Genomic DNA, 20,654 nt, shown 5'->3' on the forward strand with positions numbered 1-20,654 from the left:
GACAGACTGTGGAAGATTCACATCTATGAGTATGTGTTAATATGGTCTTCACATTTCATACGCATAATCAGAGATAATTAGTTAGGTGAAATAAATTATCTCTGGCTTAGTGTTTGGTGTAAGAAATAATAAAACAAAATGAAGGTAACTATATATTATACTATTAACAATATATTTTCATTCTTAAAACATTATTTACATTATTTATTTATTATTTTTTAACTATTAAACACTCACTAGATACAATAAGGCACTGCCTATTTATTTGATCCTTATACAAAACATTTATAGTACCTAAATTATTAATATAAGTCAAGGAAAATGTTGATATTTTACATGTAATTAATTAATACATTCAATAAATGAAAACATAACTCAAAATATAAAAAACCCCCGACACAAAAACCTCTATAAGAAAACTACATAGAAAAGAGCTGATAACTTTCAAACGGCTGAACCGATTTTCTTGGATTATAGCTAAGAAAACTCGATCAAACCACCTTTCAAACAAAAAAAACTAAATTAAAATCGGTTCATTCGTTTAGGAGCTACGATGCCACAGACAGATACACACGTCAAACTTATAACACTCCTCTTTTTGGGTCGGGGGTTAAAAATGCAACTGTGATTTATTGGAATAGTAGTTACTTAGTTTACTTTAGATATGAATAGCATTCGCGTTATTTAATCTTATCTTTCACCTACTTATGAAACAACAATTTTCTAGATTATTTACTGCCTTATTTAATACCTACTTTTATCACCAAATTTTTTTTTGTCATTTTTAACTATTAAACACTAGCGACTCGCCCCGGCTTTGCACGGCTCAGGAATACTGAAACTTTCTAGTGGTAAAAGAATTTTCAAAATCGGTTCAGTAATTCCAAAGATTACTTGATACTTTCTGCAAACAAACTTACAAACTATCTCTTTATAATATTAGTAAGTGTAGAAGTATAGATTATCAGGTTTTTTTCACTATTAGGGTTCCGTACCTCAAAAGGAAAAACGGAACCCTTATAGGATCACTTTGTTGTCTGTCTGTCTGTCTGTCCGTCCGTCCGTCCGTCCGTCCGTCTGTCGTGTCTGTCAAGAAAATCTATAGGGTAATTCCCGTTGACCTAGAATCATGAAAGGCAGGTAGGTAGGTCTTATAGTACAAGTACAGGAATAAATCTGAAAACCGCGAATTTGTGGTCATATCATTAAAAAAAAAATTAAAATATGTTTCAATAAACAAAGTAAGATAACTATACCAAGTAGGGTATCATATGAAAGGGCTTTACCTGTACATTCTAAAACAGATTTTTATTTATTTTTATGTATAACAGTTTTTGATTTATCGTGTAAAATGTCCAAATATATACCCGAGTACGGAACCCTCGGTGCGCGCGTCCGACTCGCATTTGGCCGGTTTTTTTGTAACGATTTCATAGCGTTGTCTCTATTCTACATTTTATTATACTTTTTATCACATTTTTCATTTGTTAGTTTCACTAAAATGTTTGTGATTTTATTCTATCTAGTTACTTTGATCAAAGGTTTTGTCAATTTTTTCATCTTCACTAGATGAGTGTCATACTTCGTTAGTTCCTGTCAATTTCGTCCAGATTAATACAATTTTCTCGTCGTCTGTCCGTCCTCACTGTCTGTTCAAGGCCGTCTCCATCAGAGTCATGAGCTCCTGGTACAGCAGACACTTCCTGCTGGATGGTTTGCAGATCTCCCGGTGGTCCACGTCCACGCCGTTCAGGGACCCTATCCCAGGATCTGGAATTAAAGGAATTATTTATAGTACCATCGCGTCAGCCTACCCTTTACATTAAAATTTACAGTCAAGACTAGATGATGCCCGCGAGGATTTAGGTTTTTAGGGTCCGTACCTCAAAAGGAAAAACGGAACCCTTATAGGATCACTTTGTTGTCTGACTGTCTGTCCGTCAGATATCCGTTGAAAAAAACCCGAGTACGGAACCCTCAGTGCGCGAGTCTGACTCGCACTTGGCCGGTTTTTTAAAAATCCCGTGGGAACTCTTTGATTTTCCGGGATAAAAAGTTGTCTATGTCAGTTTCCAGGTAGGCTATATCTGTACCAAATTTCATACAAATTAATGGAACGGATGGGCCTTTGAGAACCCAATGGAAACTCTTTGATTTTCCGGGATAAAAAGCCTGAAGTAGGTACCCTATATGTTTTCTTGACAGATACGACGGATGGACGGACGGACGGACAGACAGACAGAGAGACAACAAAGTGATCCTATAAAGATTCCGTTTTTCCTTTTGAGGTACGGAACCCTAAAAAATCTCTACTGCTGAACATAATATATTTATTGTAGGGATGTCCACACGCTTTTGCGCCGCCGCTATTGAGCGACTCCCGCAGTTTGATATCGTCTGTCCTCCGCCTAGTGGGAGGTCTTCCAATGCTGCCCTTTTCGGTGCGTGGTCGCCATTTCAGCACCTTGAAACCCTAGCCTATCGGTACTTAACTAGAAGTTATGATAGTAAAAAGTAAGACTTATCGGCTGCGGATTATGAAATCCGGGGGGAATTATCCTTTTGGCTTTGCCGTAGTCGGATAAAAAGTGTTATTTATTGTACGGAGCCCTTCGGCGCGAGTGTAACTCGCACTTGATCGGTTTTTACCTGCGGAGTCCACGCTGACGATGCGTAGATAAAGAACGGACATCAGGGTGCGGCAAGTCTCCACCAGGCTTCTGACAGGTGGCTGAGTGGACGCCGTGGCCACCGACCAGCTGTCTTGTAGAGACAACACCAGCGGGCAATCTGAGGGAGTAAGGTTTGGAGGTTAACAAACTTCTCGACAGAAGTATTTTCTCACAATTAACTTAACATAAAAACGATTCATAATTCTTTTCCTATACAAAGAATCAAAAGCTTAATCCATACTTCCATCCATATTAATATTATAAATGCGAAAGTGTGTCTGTTTGCTGCTATCTTTTCACGGCTCAACAGTTTAACCGATTCTGACGAAAGGTACAGAGTTAGCTTATATCCCGGGGACGGACATACGCTACTTTTTATCCCGGAAAATCAAAGAGTTCCCACGGGATTCCTAAAGACCCATCCGCTCAACCGATTTGTATGAAAGGTACCGAAGTTGCTTGCGAAGTAGTTTAACCGATTTTGACGTGTTAGTTTATATCACGGGAACGGACATGGGCTACTTTTTATCCCGGAAAATCAAAGAGTTCCCACGGGATCTTTAAAAACCTAAATGCTCGCGGGCGAAGTCGCGGGCGTCCTCTAGTGATTCGTAATTCTTTTCCTATACTAAAGAATCAAAAGCTTAATTTGTTATCATCCACTAACAGTGGATAAGTATAAGTGTAAATTAAAAAATTATAACACCCCCGACAAGTGAAGGTTACAGTAACTAGAAAATAGCTGATAACTTTCAAACGGCTGAACCGATTTTCTTGGATGATAGCTAAGAACACTCTCGATCAAGCCGCCTTTCAAACAAAAAAAAAAAACTAAATTAAAATCGGTTCATTCATTTAGGCGCTACGATGCCACAGACAGATACACAGATACACACGTCAAACTTATAACACCTCTCTTTTTGGGTCGGGGGTTAAAAAGGTATTTCTTAAAGGTACCTTATATTAAAGGTGTATATGAAAATACAATAATATACAATACAACCATTTATTTAGTAAAGGGTCAAATTACCTTTACATATCTCCATAAGTTCGATACTCCTTGCGGTGATGGGGGTCTTAATATCGGCGAGAGGCGACCCCCTATGCGGCACCGAGTAGAACATGAACCCCGCACTTTTGCGCCACAGGCGCGCACGCTTTAACAGTTGCGCTTCTGGAATTTTAAAACACAGTTTTGAAGGTAGTTTTGGATAGGGGCCTGATTCGAAATAAACGGTCAAGTGCGAGTCGAAGGGTTCCGTACAAGACATCCCTAACTCTTTCGTGTAGAAACACTGCAAGTTAATGACGGACTGCGCCATCTATATGTGATTTTGTAAATTAAATTTGTCGTGAACGATTTTTTTTTGTGTGATGTAACCACAAATTCGCGATTTCCGGATTTATTCCTGTACTTACCTAAGACCTATCTACCTATGAATTCAAAGAATAGTTTAAATAATGACTTTGTACAAATTTTGCATGCCTGATTATGTAAGGTGAAACATTTCTACTCGACAATATGTACTTAATAACATCTCACTGTAAAAAATGTTTCTGCAAATAAAAAATCTTGAATCTTGCCAAACATGATTCTAGGTCAACGGAAAGCACCCTATAGGTTTTCGTGACAGACACGACGGACGTACGGACAGACAGACAGAAAGACAACGAAGTGATCCTATAAGGGTACCTTTTTTCCTTTTGAGGGACGGAACCCTAAAAAGTGAAACGAACTAACGCAGCGATGAAATACACACCACTACGTATTGTTGCGCATAATGACTGAGCGAGACAGAGAAAATAATTAATCTATTAGATACATCACATAATATTTAAAAGGAAAAACTGTCTGACTGTCTACAGCTCTAGAAACTTGAAATATTGTATGGTACAAATATTAAAGAAAAACAATAGTTACCGTTTATATTCAAAAGCGATTCCTTTTCTTCTTCATCATCAACAGTTACTAAGTTGGGAATGTTTCCATTTTTATCACAATTCTCACTATCATCCAAAACAAACTCTTTTCCATTTTCTGTTCTATTATTCATTAAAATACCATCAAAACTGTCACTATTTACAATAACTTGTTTATTGTCTACATCTCTAGTAAATATATCGTTAAAATTACTATCAAATTCATTTAAATTTACATCATTACTATCTACAGTTTCATTTATTTCATCGTTTAATTCATTTAAATTAACATCAGAATATTCGTTACCATCAGCTTGGTCTGTTTGATTATTTACCGATTCGTTTACTTCATTTATCCGATCATTAATTTCATTTGATTCATTTAAATTAACATCAGTATTTACCACTATGTGGTCTACCTCTTTATCAAAATACTGCTTTCCTATATCTTTAATATCTATATCATTTATACCACCATTAATTTCATTTAAATTCACATCACTGGGTACATTTATATTGATTTCGTCTCGTCTTTTCTCGATATCTGTATTAACTGGTTCATTTACTTCATTTATTCGATCAGTAATTTCATGTGTCTCATTTAAATCCTCATCAGTATTTACATTCACATAGATATTGTCTGTCTGTTTGTCTCTACAATGATTTATTTCGTTATCATTTCTGCTTTCAGTTGTGTTTTGTTCGTTTGCTGGTTCGCTTGTATCTCCTTTGGTGTTATTTTGCTTTGTAAGTTTAAGATGGGCTTCGTATGCTGCAAATAATTTATTTTAACATTCAACATTAATAATAATAATTTATCATCGAAACCATACTTCTACACTAATATTTAAAATCGTAAATCGTAAGAAGTAAATCGTGTCTGTCTGTTTGTCTGTTACCTTTTGACGGCTCATCTATTTAACAAATTGTGATGAGTACAGAAATAACTAACATCCTGGAAATGAACATCTAAGGCTACTTTTTATCCCGCAAAATCAAAGTGTTCGCACAGAATTTTTAAAATACTTGGAATAATCTACCACTATAATCATCAAGAGCAACCGCCGAGTTTCTTGCGCGTTCCTTTCGGTAGGAAAAACATTCCAAACCAGTGGTAGTGGATGATTCAGTACTTGTAAAAGTTTATTTGAATAAAATAAAATAAATTATACTATTGTAGCACTTACCCTCGCAATACATCTTCTTAATAAAGAGACCTCCTTTGGAATGCCCCACCCATATTATGGGTCTTTCCCCCACTCCTAAATCTAACAACTGTGACATCATCTGCTCTGCTCGCTCATGTAGACGCAGCCTAAAATATAATGTCAAAGATATAAGTAGAGTAAGGCCTCATTCATACTCTTTTCTGCGCAAATGAATTTTTCCGATGCAACTACAAAAGCTGTAGTACTGTATTAAGAAGGCTGAAAATCTTGTGAGAGTAATAATTTCTCTTACCTTTTACTTTCTTTAACCCACAGCGGTCTCCACAAATAAGGGTCGCTGGTATAATTAATAGAGATCACCCTAGCCCCAGGATAATCCACCCTGATCCAGTCTTTAGGCCAGCAGGGTGAATAGCAATCATCACAAATACACCCACACCCTGGCTCGCACTTCACTTCACACTTGCAATCACTCGCTTTCACTTCTCTTTCACTTTCAGTTTCACTTTTCACTTTCACACTATTTTCAAATAAATCCTTAACGAATTGCGCCTGAGTTTCATAGCTTCCTATATCAACGTCATCCAAAAGTGTGTTGTTGTAAAACTTTTCTGTGATAAGTAAATTTTCTTTGGGTAATATCTTTTGTAAATTATCGTATAGGTTAGAATTTACTTCACTGTTTATTAAATCTTCGTCTGTATGGCTGGTATAATTTTTTTGTAAATTAGTATCTTTTATAGTATCGTATAAACTAGTGTTCGCTTTAGAGTCATTAATTTCTTCATCTGCATTAGTAATATCACTTGTATATTTTTGGCGACTAGAAGACGGTAGTCGAACTTCCAAGTCTTTAATTTTGTCATATAATTCATTTTTACTATGAACGAATTCATTATTTCTTAAATTATTTTCACTAGTTTTATCATTTTTTGCGATATTGCCGCAAGTTTCTTGAATAGCAGTGTCATCTTTCAAGTTTCTTTGCCTGATTTCACAGATTCTATCAATTTCATCATTAATTTCATGTATTTCATCAGTTTTATCTACCCAGCATTGTTCAATTCTAGTATAAGTGTCACTTTTTGTATATTTATCATTTGTTACATAGCTTTCATCATTAAATTCATTTTTCTTAAGTAACTTATTCTTTTTATCACCACTACATCTTTGGGTTTTAAAATTAGCGTCATTATTTTCATTTGGTTGACTTGTATCATCACTATCATCACTTTGTACATTTATTTCGTTATCAATACAGCATTTTGTTAGTTCATCTGTACATTGGCAGGTGGGTATTGAATGCGGGCGTCGTAAGGGTGTTTTGTTTGGTTGTTTATCATATTTTGTGTGCCATTCACCCTGTCGCCATGTGTTACCTAAGGAACCTGCAAAAAAAGAAAGCTTAACATTTTATAGATATAATTACTAGCTTATCTTCCCTGCTTAGTGGAATTTTTAAAAATCGGTGAAGGGGTGGAATTTTCAAAAATCCTTTTTAGTGAGAGCTACGTCACAAAAGCAACCGACTGTCTATAATCCGTAACCCGTTTGAGGCTTATGACGTATGGTAACGTTTTACGCAACAGAATGAAAACGCGTGGGAAGTTACATGTTTCTTGGACTAAAGGGTTAAAAGGCTTCCCGACCAACTATCAAAATTAGTCATTTATTCGAAATAGGTAATATTCAACACTCTTTGAGAGAGCTATAATTAAATAAATAAATAAATAAAAGTTTATTCAGCTCAACGAAATCACAAAAAAAAGAATAAAAATTGGTTGTCTGTAAAGTCGGTTTACTGACGATAGTTGAACGTGACAACAAAGGCCGATTGTGCTTCTTTGTCGCTCGTTCCTCGCTCTCGCTTGCACTTCAAACATGGAACGCCTCAGAGCGAGGTAACGCCGCATGAGTCATGTTTTTGACTTCTTCGATAGAGCCGGCTGCACGCACGAAAAAATATGACTCATGCGGCGTTACCTCGCTCTGAGGCGTTCCATGTAAGGCTTGAAGCGCAAGCGAGAGCGCGGAACGAGCGACAAAGAAGCACAATCGGCCTTTGTTGTCACGTTCAACTATCGTCAGTAAACCAACTTTACAGACAACCAATTTTTTTTCGTGCGTGCAGCCGGCTCTATCGAATCATAAGACGTTGTCACGTCAAAAATAATGATACAATTCATACAAATTATTAAGTAAACTTAAAACTAGAAATTACTAAGATTAATATTGTGTCTGTGAGCTAAAAGGGCTCTGCCTCAGCAAGATGCTGCAGTATTTGACTACCGCAGCGCTGATTTTCAGGAAGAGCCCTGGTGTCACGACCTTGAAGTTACCTTGGACCTACTTGGACCTAGTGTTGGAGCCTTGGACCTTGGACCTCGGCCCTTGGAGTTTCAGTTAAGTTTGCGATGAATCAGAAATGAGGAGATCCGTAGTGACGGGTAGTATGAGCACCACTCACCATACAGTCCATGTACGAAGATGACGTCAAGAGTGTGTTCCTCAGGAGTGTGCAGAACCTCACAGTCGACCCGCGGCTCTGGGTGCAGGTGCGAGTAGCTAGCTGGACGAGTTTTTGTCTGTTTAGGCGCTGTAATCACAGAAAAGAAGTTTTCCAGGTCCCGATGGTTTCAGATTTAATTTAATTTAATTTAGTTTTTAATTTGTATCTGTGAATACTGTGACCTTGAATTAAAAATAAATTCAATAAAAATAAAATGTTTTTAATTTAATATTTTTTTTAGTTTTAATTTTATTTAGTTTATTTTGTAGTTAAGTACCCTTGGCCCTTGGAGCTCTAAATTTTCGGAGTTAAGTGTCTACTCTCGCACGAAACAATCCGTGTTCAACATTTATGATATGAATCACTGACTAAATATTATTTGCTTAAACGGTTCAAGAAGACATCGTGAGGAAACAGTGTATACCTGAGAGTTCTCCATAACTTTCCCTGCGGTTAGTGAAGACTGCCCATCCGCATTTATTGGCCAGCGTGGTGTGTGGCCTAAAGTTTCTCCATGGGTCTCCTTTCAGAATGAAATAGGGCCTAAACCCTTCTCATTCTGGGAGGAGACCCATTGCTCAGTCACTACTGACACTGGCTGGCAATCCCACTAATATTATAAAGGCGAAAGTTTGTATGTGTGTGTGTGTGTGTGTGTGTGTATGTTTGTTACTCCTTCACGCAAAAACTACTGGACGGATTGGGCTGAAATTTAGAATGTAGATAGATTACATCCTGGATTAGCACATAGGCTACTTTTTATCCCGGAAAATCAAAGAGTTCCCACGGGATTCTTAAAAAACCTACATCCACGCGAACGAAGTCGCGGGCATCAGCTAGTGCGTTTATAACGTACCTTTGACTTGTGGGATCGGCGCTGTAATCAACCTGTGCAGGATGACAGTGGCAGTTGACCAGAAAGACGTAACGCACCAACGACTGAAAAAGAAAAACATGGACTTTTTTAGGGTTCTGTACCTTAAAAGGAAAAAGGGAACCCTTATAGGATCACTTTGTTGTCTGTCTGTCTGTCTATCTGTCCATCCGTCGTGTCTGTCTAGAAAACCTATAGGGTACTTCCCGTTGACCTAGAATCATGAAATTTTCTTTTGAGGTACGGAAAGTATTGCAAACGATTGTAAAACGTATGATTTTTGTTAGTGAGTTAAAAACTCTGACATTACCTATCGTCTACCTGCTAGATGTGTGTACCTAGCTATACTACCTAATACCTATAATTAAAGTCATTTAACCTCAATACTAAAGGCCAACCGACCGTGTACTTAGAACCGGAACCAATATACTTAGGATAGGTACCACTCGACAAACCTAGGTCTCTCTGTTTGTACCTGCATGCTCAACGATTCATAAGTTTATTCAAGCAAGCAATTTATAGCTGACTGAGTTTGTTGTGAGCTCTTCTCAGACCTCGACGCGTTTGGAACCCTACGAGGGTTCCAAAGGCTTTAGTTTCAAAAGTTTGCCGTTATCAATATTAGACATCGATGTATTAGATACATCTTTATCTTACAAATGCATTTAATCGACAATCAAAAAGTGTAAAATAGTTTATACTGTAAGGTTATTTTTAAAAATTGATTTGAGTTGTCAAAAATAATATAAAATTATTAATTTATCTAATGCAGGTAGTTTGATAAAATCGATATTTCGCTCATTCGATGTCATACAATCTGTTACTAGGAGGCCGACAAGATTGAACTTGCATAAATACGGGTGTTTTGAAGGTTTTAGTTCAGTCTCCTTCCGAGATTCGGGGCGATATCGCATATTTTCGGTATTTGGGTTCTGAACTGGATAATTAGATGTTGTGATAGCAATCACGCTCTAATTAAATTATTTATTTTGGCATTAGTTTGTTTAGATCAAAACTCTCGGATAACCTTGCACATTAAACTTGTGTTTTTTTTGTGTTGGTTTTGGAGAGGACATTCCAATAATTCGATAAAAATATTTAAATAATACCTGCTTTTCTGAGTGACGCCAATAATTCAGAAGCGGGACGTGTCTCACGTTGTCTTAATTTCGCTTTGGTATCTTTTTCGAACCAACCCACATTTGATAATTTTTTTTAATGAGTTCGGTGGTTTTGGTAATTTGGTGATTAAAATATTAAGTTTTTTTTTTAAGAATTTAGTCTTTTGTGAAGTGGAAAGTAATTTGCAATAAGTGGTTCAGATTTCGTATACATCGAATGAGAAGTTAGTCGTTTGGATTTACTGTTGATTTGATATTAAAACTGAGAGTTCGGCAGTTCAAGGGTAGGTTTTAATGATTTGACGGAGGGCAGGATAGCCCATGATTTGGATTTGACTTAGGGCAAGGAAGCCCGCGACTGACATGACATGATTAATTAGAAACACGAGGACGTGTTAAATTCAGGACGGCCGAACTGTAAGGTTATTTTTAAAAATTGATTTGAGTTGTCAAAAATAATATAAAATTATTAATTTATCTAATGCAGGTAGTTTGATAAAATCGATATTTCGCTCATTCGATGTCATACAATCTGTTACTAGGAGGCCGACAAGATTGAACTTGCATAAATACGGGTGTTTTGAAGGTTTTAGTTCAGTCTCCTTCCGAGATTCGGGGCGATATCGCATATTTTCGGTATTTGGGTTCTGAACTGGATAATTAGATGTTGTGATAGCAATCACGCTCTAATTAAATTATTTATTTTGGCATTAGTTTGTTTAGATCAAAACTCTCGGATAACCTTGCACATTAAACTTGTGTTTTTTTTGTGTTGGTTTTGGAGAGGACATTCCAATAATTCGATAAAAATATTTAAATAATACCTGCTTTTCTGAGTGACGCCAATAATACTATCCATACTTAGTATTATAAATGCAAAAATGTGTCTGTCTGTCTGTGTGCAGCTTTTCACGGCCCAACAGTTTAACCGATTCTGACGAAATTTGGTTCAGAGGTATCTTTGTATCCCGGGGACGGACATAGGCTACTTTTATCCCGGAAAATCAAACAGTTCCCACGGGATCTTTCGGGTCACGGGACCTGAATCCACTCAGACGAAGTTGCGGGCATCCTTTAGAGTCTAGACTCTAGTCTAGTTGTAAATAACGGGTACCTACATACCTACGACGGGACTTTACCTGTGACTTTACTGCGAGAGATGAAGTTTGTAAGTTAGGTACCTACATAAAACAAGTGTAAATTAAAAATTTTCAACACCCCCGACAAGTGAAGGTTACAGTAACTAGAAAAGAGCTGATAACTTTCAAACGGCTGAACCGATTTTCTTGGACTATTCCACGCCTACGATCTAAAGTATCTGAGTTTTTCAAAACATAATTTTCAAACAATTTTCAAATAAATAATTATGTATATCTAGGCAACGTCCATCTTGACAGCTTGACATTTGTCAATTGACGCTTGAATATTATGAACCTAAGGGTTATCTAACCTTCTTTTCTACAAGAAAACTAGAAAAGAGCTGATAACTCTTAAACGGCTAAACCAATTTTTTTGGATTATAGCTAAGAACACTCTCGATCAAGCCACGTTTCAAACAAAAAAAAGTAAATTAAAATCGGTTCATTCGTTCAGGCGCTACGATGCCACAGACAGATACACAGATACACACGTCAAACTTATAACACCCCTCTTTTTGGGTCGGGGGTTAAAAAGGGTTCTGTAGAGCCTCGATAGCTCAACGGTTGAGGAGCGGACTGAATTCCGAAAGGTCGGCGGTTCAAACCCCACCCGTTGCACTATTGTCGTACCCACTCCTGGCACAAGCTTTACGCTTAATTGGAGGGGAAAGGGGAGTATTAGTCGTGATTAGCATCGCCAATGTTCTTTAAAAAAAAAGTGGTTACGTAGACATATGCAGTCAGGCATTTAAGACAAGTATCATGTAACATGTACCTAGCAGCTAGCTACTGTACATAATAATGTTAGTTGTGGGTTTTCTCGACCTTGACAATGATCTAGAGTTCTAGACATTCTATTGTTGTTGTAGATAATATATACTTAGTGGGTGTTCTCCGTTGTTCTTTAATAAGTAGATATATTATATTTTACGTATTACTAGAGGATGCCTGCGCTTCGTCCGCGTGGATTTAGGTTTTTGAAGATCCCGTAGGAACTGTTTGATTTTCCGGGATAAAAAGTTGCCTATGTCAATAACAGGAAAGCAAGCTACCTCGGTACCAAATTTCATACAAATCGGTTGAGCGGACCTCTTTGATTTTCCGGGATAAAAAGTAGCCTATGTCCGTCCCCGGAATATAAGCTAACTCTGTACCAAACGTAAGAATCGGTTAAACTGTTGGACCGTGAAAAGGTAGCAGACAGACAGACAAACTTTCGCATTTATAATATTGGTATGGATATTAATATACTTAGGTGTTATATTATCTACTCGAATGTAATCTTTCAAATTTATTATCAACATACAGAATTAGGTATAATAAATCTAAAAAAATCCGGTCAAGTCCGAGTCAGACTCGCGCACTCATGGTTCCGTACTCGGGTATTTTTTCCGACATTTTGCATGATAATCAAAAACAATTATGCATAAAAATAAATAAGAATCTGTTAACTATAAATATATCTATTTAACTATCTTATCTAATTAACTATAAATCTATACTAATAAATAAAATTGAAGTGACTGTATGTTTGAACGGGCTAATCTTCGGAATGGCTAAACCTATTTTGACGAGACTTTCACAGACAAGTAGAGAATTATCGAAGGAGTAACATAGGCTACTTTTTTAACCGACTTTACCGAAATGGAGGAGTTGTGTTTTTCTACCTATGCACTGATATCTCCGAGATTTCTGAACCAATTTGCGTATTTTATTTTTAATCGATAGAGGAACTTTGCGACATTGTTCCATATAAAAGGATTCCAACTCCTCAATCCTGATGCTGCAGGGGATCTGACCAATCCACGCGGGCGAAGCTGCGGGCATCATCTAGAATATCTATAAATACTTACACACGCTTGAAACACGGTGGCATATCGTCGCTGCGCGTACGAAACCGCGTAAGAGCAGTTTGTAAATACCGCGTAACAGCAAAACGCGCAAAATTGAGATATCGTGCTGGCCGATTCTAAACGCTTATTGGCTTATACTAGACTTCACCTGAGTTGAATTATCCAATGAGAAACGTCAGTTATGCTATCGAAACAATACCGCGGAACAGTAGGAGGCCTGAAGTTGGAGGCAAGTGCGCGTATTTACTACGGCCGGTGAGAAAAATGTGCTGCTGTCAGTGTGCGCTCCCGAAAATAATTATTTTGCCGTGATTAATCAACATGTAAGTATGTTTTAAATGTTTATTATTATTCGTTTATAATGAGCTCATGCTAAAATATTTAAATTACATGTAATTCTGTTTTAATTTAATGGTTCTGACCAATACAACCCCTAACAAGTATTTACGCGGTCTTGACATAACTTGATTTATTTGTTTTGTTAAGTTACGCGGTATTGCATTTTACTGAAACTAATAGATAATTATTTATTTCTTATTTATAGATTTGAATTGCATTCTCAAGTAAGTACCCAAATGATGGAGGACCAAGATAACTTTATTTTAGAAAAAGCGGTTTTTAATGAAAACGCCGTAACTTTGCGAGAGCTATTAGAAAGGCGTAAAATATTGTTACAGAAGAAGAGAGAAATATTAAATACATTTAACTATCAAAATCAAGCAGTAATACAACCAGTGTTGACACCTTTGTCTGAGAATCAAATTTTAACAATAGAGTTACCTTCTGAGAATTTAACATCCGAGCTTACTACACTTACGACGATTTTGGACCCTCCAGAATCAATGCAAAATGACGATTACAATATTTCTACACCGATTAAATCTAATGATGTGGCCGAAAATCACAATAATAACATTGATTTTACGTCTGAGGATCATTTTTTTGTCAATTTATCAGACATTACAAACTTAAAACCATTATCGCCAGAATGTATAGAATGGTTTCCTGAAAGGGAAATAGAAGAAAATGAAAATATAAAAAAACGTAAAGGAGATAAAAATAATTGGAAGAGAATGAAAAATAAGAGACAGAGAATGATGGGAAAAGAGTACATTGGATTTAAAAAAGAAGGCACAAAATTTGTTCAAAACGATCCTAAGCCAGCAAGAATGATGGGGCCAATATGTATGTCAACAAAATGCTTCAGTGGTAAAGCTATGTATTGTTCAAAATTAACGGAAGAAGTTCGATCCGAAATATTCAATAACTACTGGAAAATGACTTGGCAAGAAAAAAAAATGTACATATCTTCAATGGTGGATAAAAAACCTACATCTAGAAAAACCAAGAGCTCAAATTCAAGACGAAGTGATACTAAAATGTACTATCTAAAAGTTAATGATCAAAAAGAAAGAGTTTGTCTCAAAACGTTTTTGGAGACATTGGGTATAAAAGAATGGACAGTTCGCTATTGGCTTGGAGATGGGACAAATAATAAGGAACCTGAAACAACAGAAGTCATACAAAAAATATCCAAAAAAGAATTGGTTAAAAAATATTTAACTGCACTACCGAAACTACCGTCCCATTACTGCAGACAATCTACTTCAAAGTTGTACTTAGAACCCATCATACAATCAAAATCTCAATTATATCGTCTTTATGTCGACTACTCAGTTTCAGAAAATAAACCTGTGGCATCTAGAAAAGTATTTGAAAGCGTTTTGTTTGAGGAGAATATTGGACTATTTCAACCAAAAAAGGATGCATGCGACCAGTGCTTTTCTCACAAAGTTGGTAATTTATCAGATGAACAGTATGCTAAACATATCGAACGAAAAGACCTAGCTAGAGCTGAAAAACATTCTGACAAAGAATTAGCACAAAAAGGAATCATACATGCATTAACAGCAGATCTTCAGGCAGTCAAACTATGTCCTTTCCTCAATGCCAGTGCACTTTATTTTAAAACTAAACTCGCCGTGCATAACTTTTCTGTGTACAATCTTGGCAATAATGGAGTCACGTGTTACTGGTTTGATGAGACAGCATGCGACTTAAAAGCCACTACTTACGCGTCTTTTTTCGTAGACTACGTAACTAAATTACTGGATAGTGATTGCAAGGATATTGTTATATTTACAGATGGTTGTACAGCACAGAATAGAAATAATGTTGTATCGAATGCGTTGTTGCACGTGGCTATGGCTAGGAACGTAGTAATAACTCAGAAGTACTTGGAGAAAGGCCACACGCAGATGGAAGTGGATTCAGTCCACTCGGTGATAGAGAGGAAGTTGAAAAATCGGGAAATATTTTTACCCTCACAATAAGCCACAATAACAAAGGAAGCCAGAAAAGTACCAAGCCCTTATGAAGTTATTACACCTGATTATACGTTTTTTAGAGACTTTGGTCGTAAAGATTATCTGATTTATGAATCAATAAGACCTGGCCGAGGAGCGGGTGATCATTGTGTGATTGATATAAAAGCACTGAGATATAATCCAAATGGCACCATAGAATATAAGCTTCACTTTTCAGATGATTTTGTCCCATTGCCTAGAAGACCAAGGAAGATTACGTCTTTGATTAACAATACGCCTTCGCTTTATGAATCCAGGCAACCTATTCCCAAGACAAAGTATGATCACCTACAGGAGCTAAAGAATGTCATACCTAAAGACTGCCATACTTTTTATGATAATTTACCATTCAAATAATTTTAAGTTACTATTTTGACTGTGAAATGCTGTGATTATCAGAATTTAATTAGAATTTAAGAGCAAGTACCATATAGATTATTGTTGTTTTGATTATTATTTGTTTATGAAAACTTTAATTGAAAACATTTAAGTACCTGACACAAGATTTTGTGACGAAGGTTTTGTGATTATTATGGAAGAATCTAGAAGAAGGTTTATTTTTGTTATTCCAAGTTTTATATATTTATAAAAATATTTTTTGTTTCTTCCATGTATGTACCTACCTACGCATAATGTTTGAGTAATAATAAATAGTTATTATTTTTTAGTTTTAGATGATTATTTTGATCTCTATCATAAGAAGGTATGAATAGGTAACTAATAACCTTTTGTAAACTGATTTCCTAATATTGAAATACATCATATTTTTGTTCGATTATATTGTTTTTGATTTTTTTTGTAATAATAAATTCAACCCTTTACGAAATTGTTTTATTTCAAAACCGCGTACCTTTAATAAAAGTCTACTTATTTTATAAAATTATTCAAACAAAATCGCGTAAGTGACTTTACACAAAATCTAAGCCAACTACAAGTAAATTTACGTTATTTTCCAATAAAGAAAGTTGTAAAGAACTATCTGTTAAGTTCAGTCGGTAATAAGAATTGAAATCGCTGAGATATTAAGTTTTTTCTTCCTCCTGTAAAATCATGAAAAAGCAAATACGCGGTCTTTACAAGTTGCTCTTACGCGGATTCGCACGCGCAGCGACGATATAGATAATACACAACACGGTGGTATCAACAACAAACTGCACGTGACGCAATCATGCAAATTATCTCTGAACAAGCGCTTCCGTGGCTGCACGTGTACTAGGTACTGATACTGACCGTAAAGGAGTACGTAAGGGTGTCACTCCACTTTAGCTGTTACTAGCCGATGCCCGCGACTTCGCCCGCGTGGATTTAGGTTTTTTAAAATTCCCGTGGGAACTCTTTGATTTTCCGGGATAAAAAGTAGCCTATGTGCTAATCCAGGGTATAATCTATCTCCATTCCAAATTTCAGCCAAATCCGTCCAGTAGTTTTTACGTGAAGGAGTAACAAACATACACACACACACACATACAAACTTTTGCCTTTATAATATTATAAGTGTGATACACAACACGGTGGTATCAACAACAAACTGCACGTGACACAATCATGCAAATTATCTCTGAACAAGCGCTTCCGTGGCTGCACGTGTACTAGTACTGATACTGACCGTAAAGGAGTAGAGGGTGTCACTCCACTTTAGCTGTTACAGTGGACAGAGACGAGTAGGATCTTCTTACGTGCTTCTACATACAAACGTATTAAGCCTATAGTTACATAGATAGATACTGACGGTTTATTTTTTATTTACGCACAAACTTGCCTCAAAATTCGCTCTAAAATAGAGATTTCTCAAGGGCCATAAAATACAATTTTACTACCTATATTAATTGTTGTTATCACACTAATCATACACTAGCACCCTTCACACTAATATTATAAAGGCGAAAGTTTGTGTGTATGTGTGTGTGTGTTTGTTACTCCTTCACGCAAAAACCACTGGACGGATTTGGCTGAAATTCATAATGAAGATAGATATTATATCGATTTATCTCTCAACTAGGTGGATTTTAGGTTTTTCGAAATCCCGTGGGAACTCTTTCATTTTCCGGGGTAAAAAATAGCCTATGTGCTAATCCAGGATATTATCTATCTCCATTCCTTTCAGCCAAATCCGTCTAGTAGTTTTTACGTGAAGGAGTAACAAACATATACACACGCACACACACACACACACATACACACAATCTTTCGCCCTTATAATAATTAGTGTGATCGTGTGAAGTGTACGTTTGTATGGAGAAGCGCGTAAGAAGTGCACAGTACATACCGAAGTCCCGAAGTCGTGTGTCCACTTGGTTATCAGGGGCTCTCTCCGTCACTTACTCCATACAATCGTAGCCCCAATTTCATTTGAATATTAAGCAACCAAAGTCCATGAAATTTTGCAGACATATTCTAGAAACTAATATCTTGTGGCTGTGCTGTTTTAGATTATTCTAAAAATAAGTAGGTTTAAAATTACAGAGGCTCAAAGGTTTGTATGTGAATTTTTAAAACCGAGTAACTTTGGAACTGCGTAACGGAAATCTGGAAACCACAGGCATATAGATATTAGTTCCCGGAACGTTTCTACAAAATTCCGTTGAGTACGATTGGTTAGTATTCCAATGAGAGACGATCTACGTTTGTATGGAGCGAGTGACGGAGAGACCCCTGTTATCATCGCTAACATGGTGGATTGGTAACTATTCACACGCAGTAGGTATGTATTGTCTTGTTATCGGTCAGCGGGAACAAAGCACAGAGGTCAACACGTGACCCGCAGGCCCTTGCGAAACGTGTGAGCTATGTTCTGATTGTAATGTACATGTAGAGACCCTAATAGCATGTGTGCTAGTTCAAGAGATAATCTTTTTAACCCCCGACCCAAAAAGATGGGTGTTATAAGTTTGACGTGTGTATCTGTGTATCTGTCTGTGGCATCGTAGCTCCTAATCCTAAACGAATGAACCGATTTTAATTTAGTCACTCTGCTGTCTGTCTGTCTGTTCGCGTGTCACAGTTGGTATTTGGTGTAGAACGACCCATAATATTATGTAGGTAGGTACAATGTTGGAGTGAAGACTCCCGGTCAATCCGTTCCTCCTCCTGGCGTGATTGAAGGACAAACCAATAAACCAACCACAAACGCACTTTCGCATTGATAATATGGGTACTAGTGAAGTATCACACTAATATTATAAAGGCGAAAGTTTGTATGCGTGTGTGTGTGTTTGTTACTCCTTCACGTAAAAACCACAAGAGACGGATTTGGCTGAAATTCGGAATGGAGATAGATAATATCCTGGATTAGCACATAGGCTACTTTTTATCCCGGAAAACCAAAGAGTTCCCACGGGATTTTGAAAAACCTAAATCCACGCGGACGAAGTCGCGGGCGTCAGCTAGTAACTGATAAATGGGTAGTGATACTAGATAAATATATCATGAGTTGTGGTGATAACCACCGTGTTTCAAGCGTGTGTATTTATAGAAAGGATAGTGCATTATAAATTGATAACCTCCTTTCGAAATCGGTTAAAAAAACCGGCCAACTCGGGTATTTTTTCCAACATTTTGCACGATAAATCAAAAACAAATAAAAATCTGTTTTAGGATGTACAAGTATAAAGCCCTTCCATATGATATACCCCACTTGGCATAGTTATCTTTTTTTGAAAATTGAAACACATTTTAATTTTTTTTTAAATGATGTAACCACAAAGGGGGATTCAGATTTATTCCTGCACTTGTGCTATAAGACCTACCTACCAAATTTCATGATTCTAGGTGAACGGGAAGTACCCTATAGGTTTCTTGACAGACAGACAGACGGACAGACAGACAGACAGACAGACAGACAGACACACAACAAAGTGATCCTATGAGGGGTTCCGTTTTTCCTTTCGAGGTACGGAACCCTAAAAATGGTGTCGATTTCAGAACACTATGACGAAAGTCACACAAGTTTTACAGAAATAAAGATCTATTTTAAAATTGGAGATTTCGTCTCATTTCACGTGCTACAGCATCCGCGGAATAAGGCCTTAGTCATACAAAACGCGTGACTGCTCCAAGACGAATTCGAACCGTTAGGATATGGAACGCCCTTCCGGCGTCAGTTTTCCCTTCCACCTATAATATGGGTACCTTCAGGTCAAGAGTGAATAGGCAACTTCTAGGCAAGCGCGCTCCATCTTAGGCTGCATCATCACTTGCTAGCAGGTCTGATTGCAGCCAAGCGCTAGTCTATATAATAATAACTAGTGTTTTGCTCGGTGCGCGAGCTGCTAAAGCAGCTCACGTGACGTGGTAAGGTTAACTTTTATTATATAAAACCAAATTGATTTATTAAGATAATTCACCCCGAAAAACCCCATAAAATGACAGGCATTTCTATTTTTTGTAGAAAATGTAAGTCCGCCATCTTGGATTTGAAAATAAATGTCATTATCAAAATCAGCACCCTGGAAACCCTGAAAACGATATCCATATTATTTTTTGTAAATTAGGATAATAAGTTAGTAGGGTGCGTGGGTGCGCGGACCACTAAAGTGGTCCGCGAGCATGCAGCGTTTGTTCCACCGAGTAGACCTTCGGACTCTGATCATCTTTTGCCAAGAAACCACTCTTCCATCTTTTATAGCCTCCGAGATAGACACCGACGAAATTTGTACGGCGGCCATTTTGTTTTTCCAAAATTTTCCACTTTTTCTATTAATCGTTTAGTACATTCTTCAAAGATTGCGAGTTTCAACGAAATCGGTTGGAAAACAAAAGAGTTGCAAAAATCACGTCGGTCGCCATCTTGTTTTTCTGAAATTTCATAATTTTCCCCTACTCATATCGCGCATCCGAACATATCTCCCAAACATCAATGTATCGTTTTCCGTCTCTTTCTAGGAGAATGAGACATTCATAATCGCCATACAAAATGTATGGAAAAATAAATTCCGCCATTTTGAATTTTTTTTCTATTCATCGAGTAGACCTTCGGATCTTGATTCTCTTTTGCCAAGAAACCACACTTCCATCTTTTATACCCTCCGAGCT

General features: G+C 37.0%; 1 protein-coding gene across 2 annotated transcripts in view; it reads right to left on the reverse strand.

Moving 5' to 3' along the window:
- Positions 1-1,330: 1,330 nt before the first annotated feature.
- Positions 1,331-20,654, reverse strand: part of LOC123878506 (putative leucine-rich repeat-containing protein DDB_G0290503) — a 30,561-nt gene continuing 11,237 nt past the window's right edge. The window contains exons 3-11 of one of the 2 annotated variants that reach the window (XM_045925711.1): positions 9,127-9,209; positions 8,229-8,357; positions 6,054-7,149; positions 5,780-5,907; positions 5,201-5,364; positions 4,594-4,981; positions 3,703-3,846; positions 2,650-2,790; positions 1,331-1,770 (exon numbers count right to left, since the gene is read on the reverse strand). In XM_045925711.1, the coding sequence (XP_045781667.1) occupies positions 1,643-1,770; positions 2,650-2,790; positions 3,703-3,846; positions 4,594-4,981; positions 5,201-5,364; positions 5,780-5,907; positions 6,054-7,149; positions 8,229-8,357; positions 9,127-9,209 (2,401 nt within the window). In that variant the 3' untranslated portion in view covers positions 1,331-1,642. Of the gene's footprint in view, positions 1,771-2,649; positions 2,791-3,702; positions 3,847-4,593; positions 5,365-5,779; positions 5,908-6,053; positions 7,150-8,228; positions 8,358-9,126; positions 9,210-20,654 lie in introns of both variants that reach the window. The other variant, XM_045925710.1, reaches the window with a different exon arrangement.

This window comes from Maniola jurtina, chromosome 26 (genome assembly GCF_905333055.1).
Source record: "Maniola jurtina chromosome 26, ilManJurt1.1, whole genome shotgun sequence".
In the NCBI taxonomy this organism is placed as follows: domain Eukaryota; kingdom Metazoa; phylum Arthropoda; class Insecta; order Lepidoptera; family Nymphalidae; genus Maniola; species Maniola jurtina.